Source organism: Panthera pardus, unplaced genomic scaffold (genome assembly GCF_024362965.1).
Source record: "Panthera pardus isolate Hobbes unplaced genomic scaffold, ASM2436296v1 HiC_scaffold_22, whole genome shotgun sequence".
In the NCBI taxonomy this organism is placed as follows: Eukaryota; Metazoa; Chordata; class Mammalia; order Carnivora; family Felidae; genus Panthera; species Panthera pardus.
This window is the reverse complement of record NW_026526788.1, coordinates 35,077,027-35,097,172: the sequence shown is the minus strand read 5'-3', so window position 1 is coordinate 35,097,172 and position 20,146 is coordinate 35,077,027. Positions and strand designations below refer to the sequence as shown.

Sequence of the window (20,146 nt, the reverse complement as noted above, 5' to 3'; positions counted from 1 at the left end):
TCCTAAACTTGGTACGTACCTTACATTTTAACCCACAGGGCTCTGGGTGTGAACCAACCCTTGTCTCTCCACACATTAAAGCCTATTAAGGTTGCACATGGGGAAGGGGCGCCTGGGTGGCTCAGTCGGTTTAAGCGTCTGACTTCGGCCCAGGTCATGATCTCACGGTCCGTGGGTTCGAGCCCTGTGTCGGGCTCTGTGCTGACAGCTCAGAGTCTGGAGCCTGTTTCAGATTCTGTGTCTCCCTCTCTGCCCCTCCCCCGTTCATGCTTTGTCTCAAAAATAAATGTTTAAAAAAAAAGATGCACATGGGTAAACAGGCCCAATTTACTCTTAAATAGATCTTTGACAAACTGGTAGCTCACTTGTGCCACACCCAGTCCTGAGTACTGGACCAGGTAAACACAACATGAGGGAAGGCCACTGGTTAACTAAGGGGCAGCAGGAGGCTTCAGGGGTCGCCAGGCCTGTGACCAGTTCCTTCCCACCAAGCACTGCCAGCAGTTTCTCAGTGGTCTGCTGAGCTACTTCACACCTCTCCTGTGTATCCCAAAAGCATGAGGTGTTTTCACACCTAACTTACAGACATCTTTTCTGTTTTTTTTTAACCTAGCAACAGTGTCTCTCAAATGGCTCAAATTCCAACTTTCTGCCATTAAGTCCTGTCTTATTCATACAGGCCATTTCTGCCAGTCCCTCAAGACAAACACAGTAAGATCAGAAAGACCCCTTTTTTGTTTTTAGAGGAGAGCACGAATGGGGGGAAGGGGCAGAGATTGAGAATCCTAACCAGGCTCCACACTGAGCACAGAGCCCAAGGCAGGGCTCAATCTATAACCATGAGATCATGATCTGAGCTGAAATCGAGTCAGATGCCTGACTGAGCTACCCAGGCGCCCCAGAAGGAGCCTTTTTATCACCCCAGTGTGGAAAGTTTGCTTGGGTTTCTAATCTCTCATATTCTTTCTGACCTAGAAATATTCAGCATGTATCATTTTTTGGGTAGTGAGTCTGAAAGTACTTACATTTCCTTATCTGTTCTCTCTCAGACTTCAAATGGTACACTGGGTCTAGTAGTTTCAATGTGAACAAATCTCTCCCTTCTCTTAAACTCTGATCACATTCTTCAAACTGTCTCCTCCCATCAAAACACTTGCTCTTTCCTACTATTCCAACCAGAATCACCTATTAATTTCTATCATTCAGTCCAAGTGCAGATTAAGGGCCAGTGGCCACAAAACCTGATGGCACGGCTTCTGGTCTCACACACTTAAGCCTGACCCTTTCAGTCAGTGTCTGCCTAGAATGAAATGACTGACATCTGACCGAGGCCCACATATTCCCTTCTCAGTTCCTCTGGTTACAGACACCCCACTCCACTTGCCTATACCTTGTCCCATCCCACCTATGGCCTAGCTCATTTTCCACAGCGATAGCTTGCAGGGGTGTGGTGTATGTGGCTAACCTTCAGCACCATCCCTTCTTCCTTTCTTCATCACTTACTCTCCACTCCCTTCTGGGGTCAACAGTGATCCAATGGAATTTTGGACAAACTTACAAACTGAAGATATAAAGGCATATATCCTCTTATTTTATTGTGTCCAAAAAGCTCATGGAGTTACTTTAGGGACAGAGGACTTAATGGCACAGATTTAGGTAAAAAGCAAAATGCTCACCAGAAAAATAAAGTACTAACTAGATACAAGGGAGATTTGACCCTAGCTGGCAAATGTTTAACTCTGCAAATACTTGGAGTCATTAGTTATGTATACTTGTTTTATTCATAATCTGTAATGTTTTGGGATACCAAAAGTAACTCTAATAGTTGAATTTAACAAAATTTTTTAACCTCATCTTAAAACTTCCACTGATCCATCTCATTCAATGGCAATTTTCAATGTTAATAAGAACATAAAAACAAACATGCACACAATTGCACAGTTTTCATAAAGGTCTATTTCATTATTGGTGGGTAGCGCATTTAACAGTTAAATACATTTAAATAATGTATAGGTGACTGCACGACTGCAGCATTGGTAACTAGATAGATAACCGATTCAACTAGAAACCAGCTAACAAGTAACTGTCTAAATATTTAAAATACAGCTCTTGTTTAGATCATCCTTTGTTTTGATCACCTTCTTGGGGGGAAAAAGCCTGCTGGTCGGTCACACTGGAAATATATTAAGGCCAAATCTTCTGATATCCATTCCCAGAGGTTTCTTTCAGCTAGATTAAGCCTCCAACTCCAGGGCAAGCCCAAGTTTGTGGCCTCCAGCATTAATGCTCTTCCCATCTACCAGAGCAGACAGTGTAAGCTTGACACCTGTAAACAAAAGCAGGCAACTATGATTTGTCTGAACACCTCAAAAGTCTGCAATCTTTAATAGCCTGCCTGTCCCTCCTCAGCCTGTCAGATGACCTACTAGTGCCAGCCACCAGAGGGCACTTAGGAGTATCAGAGATACAAGAGAATTCAGAAACTTAAGAGATAAAGTCACAGAGCGTAAAAATGTTAATAAAGTTCAAAATGCTCTAGAAAATATAATAGTATTCAATATGCTACAAAGGAAAATCATAATTGGACTCAGGAAAGGAAAACTACAATAGACAAGTGGGGGAAACAGAATATAGACTACATGTATAGACTATTATGTATTGCTAAATTAATGTTAATTTCCTTAGCTGTGACAGTGGTATTGTAGTTAGGAAGAAAAATGTCTTAATCTCAGGATATGCATGTTAGGGCTGGTGTATTCACATGTCTACAAAACAAATAATTCTTAAAGGCATATAGAGAAAAAAAGGATTATGTATGCAGACATGGACAGAGAAAACACATGTGGTAAATGTTAACTGGTGAATGCGGCTAAGGGCATATGGGTGTTCTTCATACCATTCTTTCCTTTAGGTTTCCAAAAGGCCAAAATAAAGTCTGGGGGAAAATCCCTATCTGAAAGGGGGGGGGAGCAGAGTTCCAAGTGCTTTAGAACCTGCTATTCAAATGTGGTCCAAGAACCAGTAACACTGGCATCACACAAGAGCTTGTTAGAAAGACAGAACCCTTCATCCAGATCTATGGGCTCAGAATCTGCATTTTGATGAGTCCCCGGGTGATTCACGCACACTAAAATTTGGTAAGTACTGCTCTAGAAAACATAGCAAGGCTCAAAATAGTACATAAAGTAAACGAGACTACAGAGACCAAACAATGAAAGCAATGAGTTATGTAGGAGAGCAGAACATTCCTGTTCTGAGTAGATGCATGCTGAAGCATTTACGGAAGTGTCATGACAGCTCCAACTTCCAAACAGTCCAGCAAAAGAAAAAGAAAAAAAAAGGAATAAAAAAAATTGTGGCAAAAGATAAACATGTTCATTGTACTTTTTTTGAAAGGTTTACAAAGAAGCTGAGAAATAAAAAATAATTTTTGAAACACCATCAAAAAAATCCTACGTATCAAGAACACTTACCAGGCCTCAGAGTCTGAGTATAGCCCACTCCAATTAAACTAGAGTTGTTGACTTTTGCCTAAAATAAAATACAAAAACAGCTGTAAAGTTTTTGAATCTCCGGAGAGACAAAGGGCCTCCAGGTTTCCCTATCATGCAATTATGAAGTGTTCTGCTTTTTTATTCACATGTGAAATAAAATTCAATATTGTTATTAAGCCAAACAACAGCCTGGTGCCACTTAATTCTTATCCATTAAACTCAAAGTCAGATTATCAGTAGGACCCAATTTTCTTCGCTGTAAAAAGGTGACAAACAACCTCTAGGATCGAAACAGATTTGGAAATTATTTGATGTCTACACTCTTGTAATGTGTAACATCAAAACAGTCCAGTCCAGAGACAGAAACGATGTACCTACAAGCAGAAGTCACATAAAAGGCACTTACATTCACTCGGCACACAGCCAAGTCTTCACTAGCCACCAATGGCCAAGTGAGCTATTGGTCTTAAGAAAGAAATGCCCCACTAGTGACCATCTTGTGCCCAACAAGCTAAGAGCCTCAGACAAAACTGGATACAAGTTTCTACTATTTCAGAATAGAAGTAAACCATCAAACTGTGATGGGCAATACTTCTTCAGGGTGATGCTTGATTGGGGGCACAGGGGCACTAGAAATGTTAGATGTATTTCCAAACTAATCCCCAGGAGTCACTCAATGGCACACAGGCCAAAGTTGCCTTCCCATTTTAGACTATGAGAGAGCTACATCAGCTGGCATTAAATCTGTGATGGTGCCATGGACATACATTTGAAAAGAACAGCAATGTAGCTACCAGAGGATAGTGTTGTGTGAATCCTAAGGTTTTTACTGCTACAGTGTAAATGGAAACAGAAGGGAAAAATAAATGAATCAGCGCCTTGCCAATGGGAAAAGCATTCTGGGTGCTTCATTCTTTCTGCTTACAACTGCTATCATAAATTAAGAGTGAGGCTAAAGCTTAACTGCCTAAATTATCAAAACATTGTTCTCAGGAATGAAGATCACTTTACGTAACAGAAATAACTCTCGAGGAAGGTTTAACTTCCTTTCATTCCCAGTACATACAGTATAGGCAATGCCTGACCTGTAAGCAACTGACACACAGGAACAGCTGCTAATGTGCCTCAAACTAGAGCCAGTGCCTTGCCTCTACACTCTCAGACACCGCACGCCCTTCTACCCTAAACCCACTATGACTGAAAGATGAAATAGCAAAGAAGCAAAGCGACTGGGTAGCTCAGTCAGTTGAGTGTGCAACTTTGGCTCAGGTCATGATCTCATGGTTCATGGGTTCGAGCCCCCGGTCGGGCTCTGTGCGGACAGTGCAGAGCCTAGAGTCCGCTTTCGATTCTGTGTCTCCCTCTCTCTCTCTGCCCCTCCTCCTGCTCAAGCTGTCTGTCTCTCTCTCTCAAAAACAAACATTAAAAAAAAAAAAAAAAGCCTAAGAAAAGGACTAGGATGGCTATCCACCCCAACTAACCAAGAACAGGTGGAAGGGAGTCCTTGGGATGCAAGACTTTTTTTTTTTTAATGTTTATTATTTTGAGAGAAAGATAGAGCGCTGGCGGGGAGAGGCAGAGAGAGAGGGAGACACAGAATCCGAAGCAGGCTCTAGGTTCTGAGTTGTCAGCACAGAGCCTGACACTTGGCTCAAACTCACAAACCGTGAAATTATGACCTGAGCCAAAGTGGAACACTTTGCCGACTGAGCCACCCATGTGCCCCTGGGATGCAGGACTCTTAATGCTAAAAGCTGGAATAGTCCCAGGCAAAGCAGGATGAGCTAGTGGTCACCCTGGCCAGGAGGGAAATCAAAAGATGTACAAGTGCAATCCTGGTTCTACCCCTTCTGCTCTGGGCCTAGCAGTAAGGAAAGTCCTTTCTCTCTCTAAGCTTTGGGATCTCCACCTGCAAAACAGCATTTGTACCACAGACCCTGAAGATCAAATCTAAAGATATTTTGTTAACCATAAAGACAGAGTCCAACTAACATAGTACTACTATTTCCTATAGAAAGACAAAGTAACAATTAAAATGCTATTACTCCTGGCCTGGGGCCAAAACACTGGCTTCCCTGAGCTTAGACAGGCTTGGAGCTCAGGGTTATTATCCACACTAACTGAGCAGCTTTTGAGGTTAAACAAACTATGACCTGGTAACAAACTTCTAACACTGTCTCCACAGAAAATGCAGCATTACAAATTCTAATTCCAATCTAGGAGTAAACTAGGGATCCTGTGAACCACGGTTCAAACTTTCAATACAATTCAATCTACCCAAAGATGAATTCCCACAAGCAAAGAGCCCACTCTAAGCCCACAGCAGTACTCACAGAAATGGAAGCAGTGGGGTCCAACTGATATTTGGCTGCAATGCCAAAGCGAGTGCAGTTGGTACCTGATGTCCAAGCAAGGTTTACTGAAGTGTCAAGATCTTCACATACTTTCTGATAAATTGATCCTCCAAATTCTGTCCCATCATTGCTGTAAGATACTTTAAATTAGTAAATCTAAAACAGACACTGTAATGTCTACAGCACTAAGCTGTTATTGTAGAATTATAGTTAAACAATGCTATAGTTATATTGCTCACATGGGTCTCTAGCATTCCACTGAAAACGTGTTTTAAAAGGTCTTTATTCCAATGTATGCCCCAAAGTAAGGTCATACAAATCATGATAAATCATTCAGTAGAATTAATTACCACCCAGCCACTAATAATCATGCTGTAGAATGCTACAATAAAATTATCAAAATGTATTGAGGTAGTACGGGAGGGATTATAAACCAGGCTTTGTAATACATATTTTCTATATTTACATATAAGAAAACTCCCAAACATTATCAGGTAACAAAGATTATACATCTAGATGGTAGGATTAGGATTATGAGAAATTTTGGTCTTCTTCTTTGTACTTCTGCTATTTAATAATCCGTTGTTTTTATAAGGGAGAAAAATTCTTAAATCCTTTCAACATACATACCTAATTTGGGTTAGGTAAAAACACCATTCATTTTAGGCAATCCTACCAACTCAGCACCTCAGATATCACAGACAAGTCAAACATACTGGTAATTTGGCAACATCTTAGCCTTTTCTAAAACTCCAGAGCACATCAAGCCTCATATAAATTAAACATTTACTCTCTCAGCACCAAAAGTCAGACTAACATTTTTTACTATACACTTCTAAGGGCACCCAGAAATGCCTAAGGATGATGATCTTTTTGTGTTAAGAGAGATCCTTTAGGGGTACTGGGTGGCTAAGGTGGTTAAGCATCCGACTCTTGATTTTAGCTCAGGTCATGATCTGACAGTTTGTGAGTTTGAGCCCCTAGTCGAGCTCTGCGCTGACAGCGTGGAGCCTGCCTGGAATTCTCTCTCTCTCTGTGTCTCTCTGTCTCTCTCTCTCTGTCTCTCTCTCTCTCTCTCTGCCCCTCCCACACATGCGTGCACACACACTCTCAAAATAAATAAACTTTCTTTTAAAAAGGCAGAAATTCTTTTTTTTTTTTAAGAGAAATCCTTTAGATTGTACCTGGGTTCATAAGAAATGACAGGTGACATCAATACCACTCCCAGGTCCTATGTCCCCATAACCCACAAAGGAAATACTCACACATTAGTGTGTAGCTGGAAGTCCCCAGTCCTGTAGCCCACTGCAAAGTTGTTTCTTGTCAGCTTTGATTTGGCACTGTCAAAGGTCATCTGGTACCCAGCAAGCCAGCCCTCATAACCAAAGACAGCTGAACCATGGATTGCAGGTCCAGCAAAATCAAAGTCAACATCACAACCGAGGTTTATACACTCCCTCTTGTAAGAAGACTTGATTTTACCACTTTTCTTTCTGGAAAAAGAACAAACTGACTTAAAACTGGTGCCAGTGGGAAAGCCTTACACACTCAACCTCTGCACAGAGAGCACAAGAGGGATTTATGAACTGCAGCATAAATGGGGAGTAAAAGCAGTAGCAGGATAACCCTAAGAGGTAAAGAAGATACAGCTCAGTGAGCTAAAAAACAAGGGAACATGGAGTTACTGGACTTCTACCACCATCAGAAGATTGCTTTTTGCACGACTGGCAATCAGTCACAAAAGCCTATTAGAAACATGTTAATTACCCAAGTTAGTGCCACAATGGGAAGAGGCATATATTTGAAGGGAAGCCAACAATAGCGACTGTAGTACTCATCATCTTCCAAAGGCAAAAACAGAAATTCACCACCACAAGGAAGTTAAGGAAGCTATCAAACAGTAAACGTGCACCTTTCCTAAATATACAGAAATGCTTTTAGCAAAGCAGATAAAGGGGTGCCTGGCTGGCTCAGTTGCTAGAGCATACGACTCTTGATCTCAGGGTTGAGCTAAAGCTCCACACTGGATATAGAGATTACTTAAAAATAAAAACGAAATTTAAAGCAGATAAAAATGTCTGTACATGCTTACCCCGTGTTTGGTGAAAAGGTAGTATCAAATGTCAGTTTCAAACCTTGACAAATCTATTTTGAGAGAAAAAGAATTTGTTTTCATCATTATTTCCTTTTTGAATTACAAAAATAAATTAATACTAAAACACATGTTCAAAATGTTACCTGGTCTTCAATTGCTATTTCTGTTCCCAGAGTGTTATCAGTGTTCCATTTTTCTGTGAAAGTCAGACCATACTCACACCATTTATATTTGGTCTCCAAGGTTCCAGTAACTTTACCAGTGTCTGTGTTAGATGAACCAGATGTTGAGAATTCCTAGTAAGACAATAAATGACTTCATGAACTTTCTTGTAAGCCTAGAAGAATCACTGCCTAACTTACATAAAACCCCACTAAAATACAGTAATTTCACTAAACCTTTTTTCTAGTTTTCCAAATATTCCTATCCTCTGCTACTGTGAGTACACACAAGAACAAATTAGCCTGTCAGTTACTAACTGCCACCTTACATACACTGGACATTTCCAACCAGTCAATCACAAGTTAACCTGTATCTAATTCTCAAATGAACAACAAACTGTAGACCTTTTAAGGAAACTTCCACTAAGGTAATTTTATTTGGAATTTAAAAATCAGGGAAGGTGGCGGGGAGGAATGAATGTTTTGGCACTGTTTCCTTTCTGCCTGATATTAAATAAAACACGAAGGTTAGTATGGTTAATCATAGATGCCCTCCCATCACTAAAATGAGCATTTATAATAACTGACACACTATTAGGAAATGTTTCCTGAAAATTCCTACAACAGAAAGCACTCCAGTGTAGGAAGAATTCATGCCATAAGAAAAAATTTAAAATCTTTGGTAACCCCAATATTCTATTTTTCTGAGATGAAGTTTTCCTAAATTTCATACCTTCCCAAACATCTTTCACATTCTCATTAAAAACGAAACAAAGTAGGAAAAGATTTGCTCTACAACTGGTTTTATCATGCATGATGTAAACTATATTATGTATGATAGATAATATCAGTAGAGAAAACAATCTAATACAGGTATTAATTTGAAGTACACCACATAATCTTATGTTTGCAGCAAATATAAGTAACTTGCCAATCCCTAATTGCACACCAACTGGAAAGGAAGGCATAATATGGAGGCCTTACTGAAATTTACAATCTGCTATAGAAAATCCAAAAACCTAATAATCTTTCAAAGTTTATTATACAGACAGGCAAACTTCCAAGTTAAAATATTAAAATACCTACTGAGTGTTCTGATTCACAATTTGTCTGCTAATGATGGCTACACATTTGGCCAATGGAAAGCCAAGTCTAAAGAAGACAGCTAATCTAACTAATAGAACTCAACCTGAAATTGTGATGCCTGCAAGAGTGAGGAAATATCAAAAATATATCAGTGGAAGAAAAGGCCAATCATCCCTCACTTAGAAAACAGAACATTTGTATAACTATTGCTCTGCAGTGAGATGGACTCAATCTCCTGATGTAAAATGCTTTAACAGGAATTTCAAGTCAAGGCTTGGCACTCAGTGCCCACACTAAAAAGCACTGGATTGTTAGGAAAAAACACTGGATGTAAAATTTAAGAGCCCTGGCATCCAGTTCTGGCTGTCATTTAGTAAATGAGTAACACTGAAGAAGACACTTTTCTGGGTCTCAATTTCCTGAATTGTATTAACAAGATCTACCTTTGGAGGATTAAATTGGACTGGCACTGTGAAAGCTCTGTACATCTTCCTGTGCTCTACACAAAAGGAAAGCATTACTAAAACAATACATATGGAGCATGTTCTTCTAGCAAATACTTGGAATGCTGAATATGTGGAAGTAGCTATTTTTAATCCTGAGTGACAAAGACCAATGACTCTTGAGGCTCCACCCACTGCCATCCATCAGCCTATAGGTTATGAGCCAGCCTATATATATATATGTGTGTGTGTGTGTGTGTGTGTGTATATATATCTATATCTCCAAGGAATCCTCAAGACACAAAATCAAGATCATCATGTGGGACCAGAATTGGACCAGATGACATCACTGGAACAGCTTACACCTTTCACTCCATCACCAAACACTTAAGGCTTCTACATTCTGGAGCAAACTGGACACCTCTGCAAGTTTAGGTGAGAAAACAGAACGAGCTGTTAAAGGGACTTATCTGGGGCCAGGTACATATACAAGAGCAGTACCACACTGAGTTACACATTAAATGGAAACAAAACATACTGTATGGAGTCCAACCCATATACATCCTTCTTGATCTTAAACCTAATTCTGTAAAGCGTTCCTTAACCGCTGTCCACAAAAAGCCTTTTCTCTCCAACAAAGATTTTGATTAATCAATCTAGTACTAGATACACTTCTCTGATTGTTCTCCAGATTAAAGTTTATTTTGTCTCTCCAACCAGCAATAAACAAGCTCTTTAAACAAGGATTGAGTCTTCATTTTTCTCAGAAGGCTTTTGTGACGCCACAAGTGCACAGCAAGTGCTTATATAGGACTTCAAGAGGTTAAAGAGTGGGAACACAAAAACAAACACTAAGTCACTGCTCTGTACTATTACTCTGAGCCGGTAAGCTGCGCAACCAGTGAACACTTGGGCTTCCTTACAGACCAAAGAAGCCAAATGACAGATGTGACCAATATAATACCCCTGAAATCCAAGTCCGTGCATTAAGAAACTACAATATGATCAATTTTAATAAATATCAGTTATATGCACTAAGGGAGCTAACAATTACAGCAAGGATTTATCAAAATAACCAGTTAATAGTCAGTATTCACACACATAACCATCCCCAAAGCAATCTCAAAACAGGGCAGCGCCTGGGTGGTTTAGTCAATTAAGCATCTGACTCTCGGTTTCAGTTCAGGTTAGGGTCTCACAAAGCTCAAGCCCTGCATCAGAGCAGTGTGGAACTTGCTTGGGATTCTCTCTCTCTACCCCTCCGTTGCTCATGCAACGGCGTGCGCATGCTCCCGCTCTCTCTTCTAACAAACAAATGAATGAACACTGAAAAACAAAAAAGGCAGGGGGCACCTGGGTGGCTCAGTGGGTTGGGTGGCCGACTTTGGCTCAGGTCATGATCCCAAAGTCATGATCTCGCAGTTTGTGAGTTGGAGCCCGGCGTAGGGCTGTGCTGCCAGCTCAGAGCCTGGAGCCTGCTTCAGATTCTGTGTCTCCCTCTCTCTCTGACCCTGCCCCACTCATACGCAAGCTCTTGCTCTCAAACAGATTAACATTAAAAATGTTTTTTAAAAAGAAAAAGGAAAATTATTTAACAGTTCATCAGGATTTATTAGATATCTAACACTCACCACACCACTGCATGACTTTGTTTTCACATCCAGTTTCACCAACCCAAAACCTTCAAGTAGAGAGTAAAAGATAACGAAATGATTATTCTGTATAAAAAATGCATACCAATAGCTGAAATCACATAAAAAACAGAAAAACTTCATATATTCAAAGGAGCATAAAAATGTGGGTTGATACAACATTTAAATGAAAAGATTTTTAATTACTCTATGTAAACTAACACGTACAGCACAGAACATCTCATGCAGCTTTGCCTAGTGTTCTGGTGTATATATGGCACAAAAAATGGTTTTCAAACCATTTTAAAACCTAAATATCAGATCAGAAAATTAACTTTAAGTCTTGGAATAACCAATAGTTTATTTAATACAGACATTTAGAACAATTATCCCAAAGAGATCTTCCTTTAGGATTAATCAACTAAGTAACTGGAAGAATAATCCAAAGTAGAGGGGGTGTATGTGGAACAAAATCTTCAAGAAGAAAACCCAAATTCATTTGAAAAAATCCATAAACCACTAGGAATAACCACTGCCAAAGCAAAAACACTTTAAACATCATAATTCTAGTCACTCAAGACCTAAGCTGTATCTGAAGGAAATGAAGAAAGCACAGCTGTTTTTTTCTTATAGATAAAATCCATGAACTACAGTTTGAAAAAAAAAAATAGAGGAAACTGGGGTGGAGAAAGATGTGGATTGTTACTATTTTAACAGAAATTTTATCTAAAATGTATCTAGTAAACAAACCAACACAGCAAGATATTTACAATTTGAAAAAATTATTAACTTCCTCAAGCAATCCAAACACATTTTCACTTCTGATCGGGGACGGGTAAGGAAAAAAAAAAAAAAGGAAAGAAAAAAAGAATCTTACCAAATCCCTTGTTGAAAATATCTCTGGCAGCTTTGCCAAGGTCAGCATATGATGGAGGAATACACATTGCTGGTGGGAAGAAACATTCCAGGGTTAAGGTTCCTGTTCTCCCACTTTCTGTCCAGGAACTAGATTATCACCCACTGCTATCTTTAAATTGAAGCAGTCCAACTTGTTGAAGATGTTTTCTTTTGATACCACCAGGAGCTACACTAACTATATGTATTCTAATGATCCGTGAAAGAGATATCACCAATAAAGCTTTATTTCTAAAATGAATAACCACAGTAAGTGGCTATATAAACTTGGGCAATTCCTTCCAAAACAGAAAAAACAGACTTTCTATTCCTAAATTTACACAGTATCTACAGCCTCACCTCTTAGGACCCAACTAGTACAAAGAGCCAAACACATACACATAAACATATCTATACACACAGAAATCTCTGCCAAAATTCACTGGGATAGGCTGATTTAACCAAGTGACCTAAAACCAAAACCTGAAACAAGGCCCTGTCCCATAATAGACCTCTTAGTATCCTCCCTGAGTTCGAAACCAATATTCTGGAGTGGGAAGAGATAGGTAATTAACACGTTAATTTAAATACTAGAATTTAGACAAAAACACAATAATCTAGGATTCACTCAAGCATCTACATCAACTAACTATCAAAAAGCACTTTAGGCATATTAATATGGCACTCAAGTCCTTGGCCAATGCTATGCGGCTTAAGGACAAGCAATCTGTGATGGTTATACCAGCTCATTCATTCTACAGAGCACGTCCACGCCCTTAGGAGCACGTGTAATGACCTTGTGCTCTCACCAAGGGGGTTACTACTTCCTCTAAAAAAGTGACTGACCCAATCTTCCAAAGGCTGAATCCAACAGTTAGTAACTTTTTGCTTTCGAGTTGGTCAAAGGCACGTTCAAGGGGTGGAGGTGATGCGTCCACAGACCAACTCCCCTGACCTAGTCCCTCTATCTGAAATCCCACAGCCCAGCCCCTCCTCCGCAGAGCTGAGGCAGTCAGACGGTGGAACGGCTACCGAAAGGGGCGAGTTTCCAAGCCCCTGGAAAGATTAGGGGAATGAAGGTGCGGTTTTCCGGTGGACAGGCTTCGACTCCCAGCCAACCCCGCCCCATCCCGCAGACATCTCTGCTCTACTTACGCCGCGCGCAGCTCTGTCCATAGGTCGCCATGGCGAAGCCACAGAAAGAGGTGATCTGCTGGAGGGACAAGAGGTGCGGTCAGCGGGGGTTAGGGACAAGTCAAGAGGCCAGAAGGGATCTCAGACAGGGAGGCGAAGAGCCGCGGGGCTGCGCGGCCATCTTAGGGAGCCAGGGCCGACCCCGAGTGTGGCTAAGGCGTCCTGCTTGGTCGTCGGGGCCTAGGCGGCCAAGTGACGCGACAGCGGCGTACCTGGTGGTCTCCTGGGAGGGGCTGCTGCCGCCGCTCTGCTCGCAGCTGAGGCCGCTCGGCTCGCTCAGGCTTGGGCTGCAGCTACCGCGGCTGGAGGGCGAAGTGAAGGAGACACCGTTCCGCCCGCCGCAACCCTGTCCTCCCCCCGCCAGGACCCCGCCGATGCCCCCGAGGCTGTCCGCCGCGCCGGCCCCCGCAACGCCGCCCGCTGTCCACTCCAACCTGCTTCAGAACAGCCACGAGGGCGGAAGACACACCCGGCCCCGGGGTGGGCTGCTTCTGTCCGTCGGCGGGGGCCGGAAAGGCAGAGGCTGCTGGACCTCGGGTCAGGCAGCGACGAGGGCAACCCTAGAGGAGAGGGGGCGGGGAACGGCGGAGGCAGCGCTGTAGGGACTGCGCGTGCGGGGAATGGGGCCGAGGCCCCGCGCGCGCTCCTCATGGATGGGGTGGGGCGTCAGGCGCGCGCCCGCGCGGGACCCGGCGCCACTGGGCGCGGCTGCGCAGCACGGGGGTCACGTACGATTCTCCAACTTCCTTCCAGGGGTGTGTTTCCCATACCCTGCAGAGACCGTCGCCCATCGCAGAGGCCGCGGTGGGAGGACCAGCCCAGAACTAAGTGGAGCCGGCCTCAGGGTGCCCCGCCCCTTTTCCTCGCTTCTAGCCCTTAGGGTTCCTCTTTTGTCGCCGCCTCCTGGCTTAGGGATAGGGCTGCTTTGCACACGCACCGAACCGGAGCTGTCTTGATGAGTCAAGCCTGCTAGAAAATTTAGGAATCTTGCTGACGAGGCAGTAGAATGTTGCGCTCAAGTTCCTTGAGTGTGCTGGAAAGAGTGAGGGAGCTAAAAGAACAAGAAAAAATGAGCCGTCTAATGAGATAGAAATAGGGTCAATTGAAGCCCCGGAATCCATCAGCAATCTCAGCATTTTATCCTTACTGTATCTGAGTTTCCTCATCACTAAAATGGCAAGTTTAAAGGAGACGAAGTGGTCTTTAGTAGCCATTCAGCCGCACACAATGAGGAAAGCCTCCCAACCCCCATCCCCTCTGGCTCTGAAAGCCACCTCTGCTCAACTCAAATGCTGCTGGAAGTTCCACCCTCCTCCTAAACCAGACGGTAACCAGAGAGATTTCCACAAGGCAAACCCAGATTGGAGGTGCATCCTGATGGACTCCCTCCCATGTGTAAGCTCAGCCATAAAACTTGCCTGGTTATGGTTGGAACTACTCTTGTAACAGGTTAGAAGAAAGAAAGAGTCTTTGCTCAGGCACCAGAAACACTAATTAATGCCTTCATTCAAGCTCAGACAGGTTGCGCTGAAATCAGCCTGGTTCTACTGGGAACTTGTTTGCTTTGGCTGTGCTTGATGCTTTGGTGAAACTAACAGCAAAGACTGATACCTCATCCCAAATGCAGCCTGACACACCGCCTTCCTGAAAAACCTAGTCTGTGCCCAGCCACCTCCATTACCTGCAGTAGGGCTTATTCACAATGTGAACTATCTGTAGTATTTTTAACCCCCAGAGAATTTCACTGTGCCACAGAACACAGACCTTAGGCTTTAGTTTAACCTCCAGGAACCCAAGGAATGTACAGAATACCTAATGACCAGGAGAAGAGTCATGGCAATTTATTTCAAAGTTGTAGTCAGTAAATATATTCCAGTGCTTTCATTCAAAGCCCTTTAGAAGCAGCAATAGTAGCAGCCACCACTATAAGCAACTACCTTGTGTCGCCACAGGGGAAGCAAAGTACACTCAGCTGCACTTCCTGCTCTCAGGGCACTTATGGTCAAGTGTGTGTAGAGGTATCCAGAACTGTGAAAAGTCCAAGATTTTACTCCACTTGCAAGCTAGCAAGTTAGTCTACCATAGTTTTATAGGTTCATAAATGCTGGCAGAAGACATGAGACTCAGAGACAAAAGACTTTATTACTTGTGGCATGGCAAGCAACATAGGTTCATGTTTGAATTAGTTCCCCTTGCCCTCTCTGTCCCCAGGGGTGATGCAGAACAGCCCATGTGGAAGCTGTGCACAGTAAGTGTTTGTGTCACAGCTGAGGACCTGAATTTAAGAAACCTATTTTACAAAAAAAGAAAAAGAAAGAAAGAAAGAAAGAAAGAAAGAAAGAAAGAAAGAAAGAAAGAAAGAAAAAACCTCCTGTTTCACAAGCCGCTGCTGTAAACCTGCCCAACCTCTTCACTCTGCCCCAGAAGGAGACACTATCTCTATCTTCCAAGGCTGTTCGCTATGCAGACATCCTTGAAAAGATAGTTTGGGATAAAAGAAGTCATAAAACCCAGAGAAACTCCATGGAGAACTGTCCCACAAAAAGGATAGGGAATTCAGGAATTGCAAGTACAGTGCTAAATGCAAGTACAGAGATTTGTGGGCATAGTCACACTGAAAAGACACTTGCCCTAAAGTCTGAAAGGAGAACTTATCAAAATTAAAAAGCCAGTAGGTCAAGGTGGAAAGCTAAATTCTAGAAAGAGATATGTGCAAAGCCATACGGGTACTTCAAGTGGCAAGAATCGCTTGGAAACCACAAGTAATTAAGTAAACCTGGAAAAACCTACAGGAAAAGTTGAAGATGTTGGGTGGAGTCAAATGCTGAAGGTCCTGAAAGCAGCAAGTGAGGAGGAATCTAGGATGGCTGGGAGCAACATTTCTGACCTGAGCAACTGGGAGAACAAAGGTTCCACTCAGTGTTGTGAGGGCTACAGGAGGAGGGTCAGGTGTGAGGATGGAGGATGAGGAAGAGAGAGGAAAGATGATTCTGTTTCAGATAAGTATGAGGAACCAGGGGCCACATCTGAATAGAGTTATCCAATAGGCAATTATGAAGCCTAGGAGAAAGGTATAGGTAGGAGATACTGGAATGAAAATTTTGGTTTTAATTAGGACTATCCTTGGGTGTGATTAAAGTCAGTAAGTGATGGGATAGCAATAAAGATAGTAGAAGCCTTAGCAGTATTGGTGTTCCAGGGGTGAACAGACTGGCCAGGAGGCTAAAAGAAAACCTAGGAGGGAATACTTCCTGGAAGCCAAAGGGCAAGAGCAGTGACTGGACGGTGCTCTGCAAGAGCAGTGACTGACGGGGAGAGTGCTAGACAGTGTCACATCCTGAGGAGTGGTCAAGTGAGGCAAAGAGTATTAGCTTCTCTTAGCTACAAATTACCTCAAAACTTAATATTTTAAAACAACAAACATTTTATTACCTGAAAGTTTCTGTGGGTCAAAAATTGGCTTAGCCGGGTAATTCTGGCCCAAGGCCTCCCACTGAGGCTGCAGTCAAGATACTTGCTAGGGCTACAGTCATCTGTAGGGTTGACTGCTATAGGATCTGCTTCCAAGATGGCTGCCTCATATGGCTCTTGGCAAGAGGCCTCAGTTCTTCACTATGTGCATCTCTCCATAGGGTTGCTTGAGTGTCCTCATGACATGGCAGCTGGCTTCTCCCAGAGCAGGTGATCTAAGAGAGAGAGGCCAAAGCCACAATGTCTTAGATGATCCAGCCTCAAAAATCACACTGTTGGGGCACCTGGCGGCCTCAGTAGATACAGTATGTGACTCTTGATCTCAGGGTTGTAAGTTCAAGCCCCACATTGGGCACAGAGCCTACTTAAAAAAAAAAAAAAAAAATGGATTCCGAAATCACGCTGTCATTTCTGCCTTATTCTGTTTATTACAAGTGAGTTATTAAGACCAGTCCATGCTCAAGGGGAAAGAAATTAGATTCCATGTTTTGAAATGAGTGTCAAAGAATTTGTGGATATATTTTAAATTACTACAATCAATGCTCTTGTCACATTATTTACATTTCTCCTACATGGAAAATATATTAACTCCCTCTGAAGATCTCCCCCAAACCTCCAGCCTTTATAGCATTAGCAGAAATCTTCCGAAGTATATTTCCTTAAGTACAGCAACTCCAGTACAGCTCCTCTTGATCTGAAGACTTATGAACCAAAGAGACAAGCTGTCTACCCCCCAACACATACACACTTTCAGTACACATGGGGTAGGATAGGCACAGGATATCTAACTGCTAAAGACACCCCTGGTCAAAAAGGGAGAAATAGGACATATACAGGAGTCCATAGCAATTCTGAAATCCAGCCAGGCCAATTTTGACTGTTTCTCTATTAGGACTCAGTCCTATTGTTGCCTGTGCCAGATGAGGTCACATAGGGAGAGACACCCCTAGATTCATATGTCTTCTTTTCCTGTCCCAAGCTCTGTCCCATTATGTGAAGGGTACACCCCAGCTCACACTTCTACTCCATCCCCCTTCACATACACACACTCCTTGACCACTTCTGTGGGCTCAGGGGTATGTCACTGGCAGTTCAATCCATGCTCAAAAGAAAGGACTCTGGGGAAGAAATCCTTACAGTCCCCAGAAGCAGGCTGAGAACTGTTTCAATGGGAAAGACAGATCTTCTGTATCCAGAGTTTGGTCCAGCTATGGAGAAGGTGAGCATGGTAGGCATGTTTCCTTGGCCCTGCAGACTCCTCACCCCATAGAAATAGGTACAATCTGAGGAGGGTTTGAGGGGGGCTTTCTAAAGTATGAGGCCCAGGGTGGGAGGGCCCTTTTGCCCAGGTCTAAGGACAGCACTGGGGCTAAGGACTGGGAATCTTCATATGACTGAAACAGACATTTATTGTGATGAGAGAGAAGGAAAGCCAGGATGGTAAGCTGTGGTTATGGTTAGAATGTGGGACGTTGAGATGTAAGGTTTAGCAGTGGAGCATTCTGGGTGGTGAGGAACCAGGGAAGAAGGTGGAGTGGAAGTGAAGTTCACTGGAGTTGAGGTCAAAGATGACAGGTGAGGCTAGGTTGTTGAAACTAACCACCCCACATACACTCAACATGCAATGGTGAGATAGGCACAGGTTGTGGCAGGGATACTGAAGCCACCAGGATGTTGCTAGGATAAAAGGTAGAGAGGAAAACTAGGGAATCAAGTGCCAAAGTCCTCAGGGAACACAGGGGAGTAGCCAGGAAGTTAGTCATAAAGGATAACGAGTAGAGGATGATAGAACTGATGGTAGAGGTGATTTTATAGGAGGGTGGAGGAGTAAAAAAAAAAAAAAAAAAAAAAAAAATGGCTACCCTTCCCATCCCCAGGTCCAGCCCTTGAGTGTGGAAGTGTGTGGGGGAATGATCAGGCTTCTTTCTGGGAAGAAGGAACATCTGTGGGAAAAGGTCTTTTTTTTGCCAAGGTGAGGAGAGTGAAAGAGAATTCACTGGTGCAACTGAAGACTTATGGTAGTTTATTTATAATAGAACAAGGCTCTGGAGGGGATCAAGGGAGGGGGCAGCAGTAAGAGGACAAACCAGAAAGAAGGAAGCACAGACAGAACTGTGGTGCAAACTAAGGAGAGTGCAAGGAAATAGGGGGACTTAAAATATTTGGGGAAGTTAGGACCCATGGCTTGAGGTGATGTCATTCCTAGGATTAACAGGGCTCAAAAGCCAAGCCAGTACCTATGAAAAATCCCTGAAATTGTGCATAAAGAACAGTATGCCTGGTTTTGTGCACATAACTTTGGGCTATCATTCTCAGATACTCAGATATCATTTTCATCACTGATCTAGATTGCCTGTCAAAGCCCAGCAGTGACCAGGGGAAAGGAGAAGCATTCTGCAGCTCTCCAGATCACAGGCAGGGGGGACTGTATTTCAATTTACTATTTAATATAAGATGTGATGATTAAAGAAGATAGTGGAGTTACAGCTTAATAGGTAGAACACAAAATAAGTGTAAGTTTCATGCAGTTCCTCCCCGTTGATATTCTGGTGGAATGATTCTGGGTTGATGCAGAGACTGATATAAAAGGACTTTGCTACTTATCATGCAGTCAGCAACCTGGGGTCTTGCTCAGAGTTCCAATTAGAACACTGGTGAAACATTGTTTTTTTCCTTGAAAAACTCACACCTTCCTTATGGGAAAGCTTAGCCCAAAGCAACAGGGAAAATGAAGAGAGGCTCCTGACCAAGAAACTTCAGTGGCTCCCGTTTGCCCAGAGCATAAGGTCCCTGGTATAAGGAAGATGGATCATGATTGCACTCTGCCTTCCTTCACAGACATGTTTCCTACCTACCACCTGTGCTAATTCAGGTCATGGACTATTCCCAGATCACGGTGTTTTCATTCAGTCTCACTGCCTTTGCTGTATGCTGGTTATCCCACCTGGAAGTCTTCCCCATCCCCACTGTTTTGAATTAAGAATCCTTCTATTTTCTTTTAAGTTTATTTATCTATCTTGAGAGAGAGAGAGAGAGAGAGTCACAAGCAGGGGAGGGGCAGAGAGAGAGAGAGAGGGAAAGAGAGAGAGAGAGAGAAAAAGGGAGAGACTTCACACCATCAGCATGGAGCTGGATGCAGGGCCGGATCTCACAAACCATGAGATCATGACCTGAGCCGAAATCAATATCAGACGCTTAACCGACTGAGCCACCCAGTTGCCTCCTCTGAATCCTTTTACAGCCCGACTCCAATGTACTCCCACCACAGTGTTTGCTGACTTACCAACTATGCATTCATTTACTTTCTCTGAATTTCTAGGGCA

The 20,146-nt window shown here is 42.8% G+C and overlaps 1 protein-coding gene across 3 annotated transcripts; it reads right to left on the bottom strand.

Annotated features, from left to right (window-relative positions):
• Positions 1-1,570: 1,570 nt before the first annotated feature.
• Positions 1,571-13,908, bottom strand: VDAC2 (voltage dependent anion channel 2). 3 transcript variants are annotated; one of them, XM_019444642.2, is made up of 11 exons: positions 13,787-13,908; positions 13,565-13,654; positions 13,314-13,371; positions 12,142-12,210; positions 11,265-11,314; positions 8,087-8,239; positions 7,941-7,993; positions 7,114-7,341; positions 5,828-5,978; positions 3,474-3,531; positions 1,571-2,326 (listed from the first exon to the last, which is right to left on the bottom strand). In XM_019444642.2, the coding sequence occupies exons 3-11, from the start codon at positions 13,342-13,344 to the stop codon at positions 2,235-2,237; spliced, it is 885 nt and encodes a 294-aa protein (XP_019300187.1). In that variant the 5' UTR covers positions 13,345-13,371; positions 13,565-13,654; positions 13,787-13,908; the 3' UTR covers positions 1,571-2,234. The 3 variants fall into 3 exon arrangements, with proteins under 3 accessions (XP_019300187.1, XP_019300189.1, XP_019300186.1); XM_019444644.2 differs by having other exon boundaries at positions 13,314-13,368; XM_019444641.2 differs by lacking the exon at positions 13,787-13,908 and having other exon boundaries at positions 13,565-13,718.
• Between the last annotated feature and the right edge of the window lie 6,238 nt (positions 13,909-20,146).

What these genes read in the sequence shown, in the direction of transcription:
- VDAC2 (XM_019444642.2), bottom strand. Translation starts at nt 13,344, where the DNA reads ATGGCGACCTATGGACAGAGCTGCGCGCGGC. An exon ending in ACCTTTTCACCAAACACGGG is followed by an intron (nt 7,342 to 7,940) that starts GTAAGCATGTAC and finishes TTCTTTTTCCAG; the next exon opens with AAAGAAAAGTGGTAAAATCA. An exon ending in TTCCAGCTACACACTAATGT is followed by an intron (nt 5,979 to 7,113) that starts GTGAGTATTTCC and finishes AGTATCTTACAG; the next exon opens with CAATGATGGGACAGAATTTG.